Source organism: Triticum aestivum, chromosome 2D (genome assembly GCF_018294505.1).
Source record: "Triticum aestivum cultivar Chinese Spring chromosome 2D, IWGSC CS RefSeq v2.1, whole genome shotgun sequence".
In the NCBI taxonomy this organism is placed as follows: domain Eukaryota; kingdom Viridiplantae; phylum Streptophyta; class Magnoliopsida; order Poales; family Poaceae; genus Triticum; species Triticum aestivum.
The window spans coordinates 529618032-529626002 of NC_057799.1; the positions used below are offsets into that span (position 1 = coordinate 529618032).

Below are 7971 nucleotides of genomic sequence, written 5' to 3' on the forward strand. Positions count from 1 at the left end.
CCCAGGTACACATTCTTCCTACAATTGTCCAAATATATACTGTCGGTATCATCCAAACAGTGCGTGCATGCGCGGTATCCCTTGTTTGTCTGTCCTGAAAGGTTGCTGAGAGCAGGCCAATCATTGATGGTCACGAACAGCAAGGCCTTTAGGTCAAATTCTTCCCCCATGTGCTCATCCCACGCACGTACACCTGTTCCATTCCACAGCTGTAAGAGTTCTTCAACTAATGGCCTTAGGTACACATCAATGTCGTTGCCGGGTTGCTTAAGCCTTGGATGAGCACTGGCATCATAATGAACTTCCGCTTCATGCACAACCAAGGAGGATGGTTATACAAACATAGAGTCACAGGCCAGGTGCTATGGTTGCTGCTCTGCTCCCCAAAAGGATTAATGCCATCTGCGCTTAGACCAAACCATACGTTCCTTGCGTCATCTGCAAACTCCTTCCCGTACTTTCTCTCAATTTTTCTCCACTGCGACCCGTCAGCGGGTACTCTCAACTTACCGTCTTTCTTACGGTCTTCTCTGTGCCATCGCATCACCTTGGCATGCTCTTTGTTTTGGAACAAACGTTTCAACCGTGGTATTATAGGAGCATACCACATCACCTTGGCAGGAATCTTCTTCCTGGGGCGCTCGCCCTCGACATCACCAGGGTCATCGCGCCTGATCTTATAGCGCAATGCACCGCATACCGGGCAAGCGTTCAAATCCTCGTACTCACCGCGGTAGAGGATGTAGTCATTAGGGCATGCATGTATCTTCTGCACCTCTAACCCTAGAGGGCAGACAGCCTTCTTTGCTTCGTACGTACTCTCGGGCAATTCGTTGTCCTTTGGAAGCATATTCTTTATCATTACCAGCAACTTTCCAAATCCCTTGTCAGATACACCATTCTCTGCCTTCCATTGCAGCAATTCCAGTGTGGTGCCCAACTTTTTCTTGTCAGCTTCGCAATTCGGGTACAACAATTTCTTGTGATCCTCTAACATGCGCTGCAACTTCTTCTTCTCCAAATCACTTGCGCAGTTTCTCTTTGCATCGGCAATGGCCCGACCTAGATCATCAGTGGGCTCATCTGATGCCTCTTCTTCAGCTTCTTCCCGCATTGTCGGCTCAGCTTCTTCCCCCATTGTTGTATCATCGTATTCAGGGAACCCATGGCCAGGATAGTTGCCGTCGTCCTCTTCTTCTTCATTGTCTTCCATCATAACCCCTCTTTCTCCGTGCTTGGTCCAAACATTATAGTGGGGCATGAAACCGGACTTAAACAGGTGGACGTGAATGGTTCTTGACGTAGAGTAATTGTGATCATTCTTACAGACTAAACATGGACAAGGCATAAAACCATCCGCCCGCTTGTTTGCCTCAGCCGCAAGCAGAAAAGTTTGCACGCCATTAATGAACTCGGGAGAGCATCGGTCATCGTACATCCATTGTCGGCTCATCTTCATTACACAACACCGAATAGACCAAATCAATACAAGTTCATACATAAAGTTCATACAAGACTTAAATGCAACAAACAAATAACTCTCTAACTAAAGAATTTAAATGCAACAACAAATGCGATCAAGATCGCAACTAAGGTAACAATTGATCCAACAGCATAATGATACCAAGCCTCACTATCAATGGCATATTTTCTAATCTTTCTAATCTTCAAGCGCATTTTCTCCATCTTGATCTTGTGATCATCGACGACATCGGCAACATGCAACTCCAATTCCATCTTCTCCCCCTCAATTCTCTTCAATTTTTCTTTCAAATACTCGTTTTCTCTTTCAACTAAATTTAACCTCTCGACAATAGGGTCGGTTGGAATTTCCGGTTCACAAACCTCCTAGACAAAAATATCTATGTCAACTTGATGGGCATAATTTGTCATAAACACGAAATGCAACAACTAGTTTTAAAAGAGAATATACCACATCCAAATCATAACAAGGACGAGGGCCGACGGGGACGGATATCAAAACCATGGCACTATGTATAACAAACAACGTACGGGTAAGATAATTATACGAGTAACTATATATCCAAATCACACAAACATCAATTTGGTAATGTAAAACATTCATGAACAAGAGGCTCACCACAAGGTGGTGCCGGCGACGGAACGGTGCGGGCGATCGACTGTGGTTACGACGGAGATTTAGAAGGTACTAAGTAAACCACACCTACATATGCAAACTAAGTGTTAGTTTTGACCACAAATTGCATATAAATCAAATACTAGCACATATATTTGCTACCAAATTACTAAACTCATAAATTAATCACTATACAAAGCATTGCAAGAGCTAATCTAGCAATGAGAGATGAAAGGACAAAGTTGCTAACCTTTGTGATCATTTGAATGGATGGGGGCCTTCAAATCTTGACAAATTTTGGGCAAAATGTGTGATGAGCTCAAGAGGAAGAGGGGAAGAACAGAGAGGAGAGGGGAAAGGGGAAGAACAGAGCGAGCTCGGATGGACGAAGGATTTATGTAGGACGACCTTTAGCACCGGTTCGTGCCATGAACCGGTACTAAAGGTGCTGGAGGGGCTCCGGACTGACAACATCCTGCCACCACTCACTTTAGTACCGGTCCGTGGCACGAACCGGTGCTAAAGGTCGGCCACGAACCGGTACTAATGAAAGCGGCTGGCTAGCCGTTGGAACCGGCACTAATGCACACATTAGTACTGCCTCAAAAGCAAACCGGCACTAATGTGCTTGACATTTGACCCTTTTTCTACTAGTGAAAGCTCCTGAGTGAGGGAGCGGACTAGAGATCATGGTCTGCTCTGGAAAAGCTGCACTTAGTTCAAATAGATTTTTTATCTTAGTTAAATATAAACTGTCCTAGCTCGTCCAAAATAAAGATTGATTAGTCCCAGTGAATTTTTGTATGATCAATCAATAAATTGATGGCTTTTGTGATATATCTTTTTTTTTACTTTTACTCGCTGGGTCCGTCGTCGCGGCCGCCACGTATAACTGAGGTATATATCTCCGTTGTATATATTGCCACCTTTATGCATGCATGTATGTGCGTAGGCAGCCGGGCATATATCTGTACGTGCTACGTTATCAAACTTGCCTCTGTATAGTCTGCATCATGATTTCATGCATGCATATGCATATACAAGTACGTGCGTGCATGTGCCATGCAAAGGTATTTTGCCTTTGCATCAAAACTTCTCTTTGTACGTATAACCTGCATGAAAATTCATCAATAAAAAGAAATTATTATTTTATGCAATAGTGCACAAAAAACGCCTCGAACATGGAGATGTCATCGGAGCATCTCCAACGGCTCCCCCTTCCCCAATATTTTTCTGGTATTATGCGAGTTGACCCTCTCCTAATATCCTCTCCAATACAAGCCACGTCAGTACGCTGTTGCCGAATCCCGCCGGACTGCCATCAGACCATCGCGCCACCACCATGTGTCGCCGTCGAACGCTGCCACTAGCCGCCGGGCCGCCATCAGACCATTGCGCCACCACCACGCGTCACCGTCGAACGCTGCCACCAGCCGCCGGGCCACCGCTGCCCGACGCCAACCACCACCACACCATCGCCGTCGCCCGACATGCCACCGCCAAGCGGACCCTTAAGGTCAGGTTGGGTACTAGGGACTGGGTTATTGGAAATATGTGAAAGCGTTCATCTCCAATAAACGAATAGTATTACTTAGGTGGAAAAAATAGTGGTTATTGGGGAGTTTTTTTTGGAACTATTGGAGATGGTGTTATGTCGTCTCGTCCAGCACTTCTTCCTCAGGCGGCACCTAACCTAGCTTTGTCATCTCTTTTCAAAAAAAAAAAAAAAAAACTAGCTTTGTCATCTACTCCGTATAAAGCGCGACTCCGCACCGCAGTGGCAACGACGCCACCAAAGCCAGACCACTCTCCTCCCCACTCATCTTCTCTGGCCCAACCGCGGCCCAACCGCGGCTGCCATTCCCATCCGCCTCGGCTGGGGCTCCATCTGATCCACGGATTCTGGTGCGCAGTTCCTCAGATCCCCCTCTTCATCCTCTTTTACCAAGTTTTGTTGCTTTACGAATTGACGATGAACGCGTGCAGTAGATTGCTAAAACAGTTCTTGTTCCTGAATGATGCGCGGTGCTATGTTAATTTGCCCCTTCCCTTACCTTCCAACCCTCGGTAGATCTACTGTTCTTGGAGCCGCCGAGCGCTTATCCTCTCGCCGCTCTTCAAAAATCTCCGAGGAAATGCGTGACATGCATGCATGGCCCCCCCAAAAGGCGCCAAAGCTTGTGGTTGTTGGACCATTAGAGTTGTATGTATCCTTCTTGGGGTCCTCCACTGTGGTGGTCGTGTCTGTTGCGTGCTAAGGCACTCTTTGTGATCTTGTCCTGTGCGACGTAAAAATGGCGTCTCCTCGTTTCAGTTTCAGTTTTCACCGCTTGCGTGTGGGACACTGGGAGTTGCAATGTAAAAATGACAGCCTGCAACGCCTTCACAAAAGAAGCCTCGCTAGCTTTCTCATTTTAGTTGGCCAGTTTCCACCACAGTGCATCAAGATGTAGATTTGGCATTAATGCATTTGTCACCCAAGGTAAATTGCACTGCTAATGGAACACTACATATCAATCGTTGTAGATCCCGAGTCGTACGAGTTCCTGCTGAAGCGTGAGCTACAGCTACGCAGGCAAGGCAGGATGGTGACCAAGGTTGTGGACCTCCGGTCGGACACGGTCACCAAGCCGTCCGAGGCCATGCGTGCAGCCATGGCCGCGGCGGAGGTGGACGACGACGTCCTGGGCGCGGACCCGACCGCGCAGCGCTTGGAGGCGGAGATGGCCAGGGTCACGGGCAAGGAGGCCGCACTGTTCGTGCCGTCGGGCACCATGGGCAACCTGGTCTCCGTCCTCACGCAGTGCGACACCAGGGGCAGCGAGGTCATCCTCGGGGACAGCTCCCACATCCACATGTGCGAGAACGGAGGCATCTCCACCATCGGCGGCGTCCACCCCAGGACCGTCAGAAACAATCCTGACGGCACCATGGATATTGACATGATCGTTGCTGCGATCAGGCATCATGTCGGGGCGGGGGCGCTGCATTATCCCACCACCAGGCTCATCTGCCTGGAGAACACGCATGGAAGGTGAGTGAGTTGCTCTCATACATGTTGCTCATGTTACTGATCGGGATGGTAGTGTAGTGGTTACCCCCTGGTTGATATTTTCTTCTTGTTGTTGCTGCAGATCTGGTGGAAAGTGTCTGTCTGTAGAATACATCGACAAGGTTGGCCAAGTTGCTCAAAGCCATGGCTTGAAGCTTCATATCGACGGAGCTCGTATTTTTAACGCGTCCGTGGTAAGTAGTAGTATGTGATCGATAAACCGGCATGACTAAGTACCAAGTATTCATATCTTCCCCTGACATTTTCCATCACTGTTGTGGTCTCAGGCACTTGGAGTTCCTGTTGATAAGCTTGTGAGAGCCGCTGACTCAGTTTCAGTATGCCTATCGAAAGGTTTAGGCGCTCCTGTTGGATCAGTTATTGTTGGTTCTAAGGCCTTCATAGAAAAGGTGACGATGGATATTCTGCTACTAAGTTTAAAGCTGCTTAAGAGAACATGTAACGGAGATCTGAAGAATACTTTCAGGCTAGGATTCTTAGGAAGACACTAGGTGGTGGAATGAGGCAGGTAGGAGTACTCTGTGCTGCTGCCTATGTTGCAGTTCGCGACAACATAGGCAAGCTTGCCGATGACCATAGGAAGGCTAAAGTTTTAGCAGGTCTCATATGATCTTTTCCATGTGGATTTTCACACTTCCTCCATTTATATCACAAGTTTAACAGCCCTGAATTTGCTTGTCTTGTCCAATTGTTCAGATGGCCTGAAGAAAATTAAACAGTTTACAGTTGATTTAACCTCAGTGGAGACCAATATGGTTAGCTTGCTAGTCCATCTATTGAGTCTGATACTTTCCAGTATATATCGCCTTTTAAAGATCATATTCTTAAACTCCCGTGGTGTATTCTCTAGGTATTCTTTGATATCGCGGATCCACGCATAACATCTGACAAACTGTGTCAAGTCCTGGAACGGCGCAACGTGCTTGCGATGCCAGGAAGCTCCAAGAGGTTCAATTCAGTTCGCTCAACTGCTTTTTTATCTGCTTAGTATAGTATTGTCAAGCTCAGCTGCTCAGTATGAGCATCCTTATGCCTGCATTGGCCTCTTAACTAAAATAAAAACTTCAGACCGCATCAAAAAGAAACTCGGTCTTATTTCATACGGAGTATGATGTATGCTTCATACTAACTTCTAAGTTTTATAACCCTCCATTTGAACTCCCTCAATTCGCAGCGTCAGACTTGTCATTCACTACCAAATTTCAGACAGTGACGTCCAGTATACTTTGACATGTATCGAGGTACGAATGTCTTACTATGGATTCCTTTGAACTTCTGTCACCCACGCTCTCTGTTTGCTCGTGTGTGGGTATCACTGACTTGTTGCTCTGTTTTCAGAAAGCCGTGGAGGAAATACTGTCAGGCAATGCTAAATTCGAGCACTTGACAAACGGCAGTACCACGAATTCATATGGGCACTAGGCCACTTCCTTTGGCGCCCACCTATGAAGTGCAGTATCCAGCTTGTTTGTGGCCATGGCCTTTTGTAGTAACAACTTCGCAGAATAATATATGTTGCTGTTCGGGCCGATAGGAACCGAATTTCCTAACTGACGCTCGTTGAGTCAAAATGCCAACTTTTCACACAGGAGAGAGACTCAGCTAGAATGTGTTACTGGCCGCCCATTTAGATTCTGCAAGAGGGTTTCTCGTTCCGGTTGTGGGAACCTTCTGAAGGTTCCAATCCGGGTTATTTTTATCGATTTTGGGAAAGTCACTGAGCCGGCTTTTTTTTTTCTGTTTGTTTCTTTAAGCGTTTTTGGTTTTTTTTCTCTATCTCCCTTTTAACTGTTTCTTTTTCCTCTCTTTCAAAAAATCACTATTTAAAAAAAAATATGTTCAACCTTTTGTTCATATATTCAAAAACTGTTCAGGTTTTCAAACAAATATTTGAAAATTTCGAAAAATGTTTGTGTTTTCAAATATTGTTAGGAACTTCAAACAAAAAATCTTGTATTTAAAATTTGTTCAAAAATTTCAAAATGTTCATGTTTTAAAAAATTGTTGTGAATTTCAAAAACTTCTCCCATTTTCGAAATTTTGTGCACATATTCAAAGAATGTTGGTGTTTTCAAAATGTGTTCTAAAGTTCACAAAAATGTTCACAATATTTTCTGTTGTTGTGGCCCTTGTAGAGCAGCTTCTATTCGGCACCTTCGACAATAAGCACTAGGGTGAACTCACTTTGTTGTCCATTTTGAGGAAAATACTCTATTTGACCCTTCTTTTAGTACAACATTAACATGTAGAATTATATATACCCAGTCTATTATGCATATTATTAAAAACAAAAATGCAAAAGAATTCACAATATAAAAGTGAACTTGAAGAAACTTCATAAATTTGAAATGGTTCGTGCAAATTGAAAAAAAAAGTATGTGAATTTGAGAAAAGTTCACCAATTTGAAAAAAATCACAAATTTAGAAAACAAATCATCAATTTTAAACAAATTTGAAAATAACTTCATGAAATTTAAAAAAGTAAGAACTTGAAAAGATTTGTACAGTTAAAAAAGATCACAATTTTTTTAAAAAAATCACGGATTAGAAACAATTTCATGAACTCAAAAAAGTTTGATTTGAAAATAATTCATGAACAAGAAAAAGTGCATGAGTACAAAAAAATTCGCAAAATTGGAAAGAAGTTTGAAAAAAGTTCAAACCGAAACAAAATCATTGATTTTGAAATAACAAAAAATAAAGATTTTAAAAAGAGTTCACGAATTTGAAAAAAAATCACGAATTTCAAAATAAGTTCATCATTTTTTTAAAGTACACGAAATTGAGAAAAACACGATTT

At 44.0% G+C, this 7971-nt stretch overlaps 1 protein-coding gene across 1 annotated transcript; it reads left to right on the forward strand.

Moving 5' to 3' along the window:
- Positions 1-3884: 3884 nt before the first annotated feature.
- LOC123049791 (probable low-specificity L-threonine aldolase 1) lies at positions 3885-6721 on the forward strand. The gene is made up of 9 exons (XM_044472665.1): positions 3885-4003; positions 4625-5132; positions 5233-5344; positions 5438-5560; positions 5638-5770; positions 5868-5926; positions 6022-6119; positions 6346-6412; positions 6510-6721. The coding sequence occupies exons 2-9, from the start codon at positions 4684-4686 to the stop codon at positions 6591-6593; spliced, it is 1125 nt and encodes a 374-aa protein (XP_044328600.1). The 5' UTR covers positions 3885-4003; positions 4625-4683; the 3' UTR covers positions 6594-6721.
- The last annotated feature ends 1250 nt before the right edge of the window (positions 6722-7971 follow it).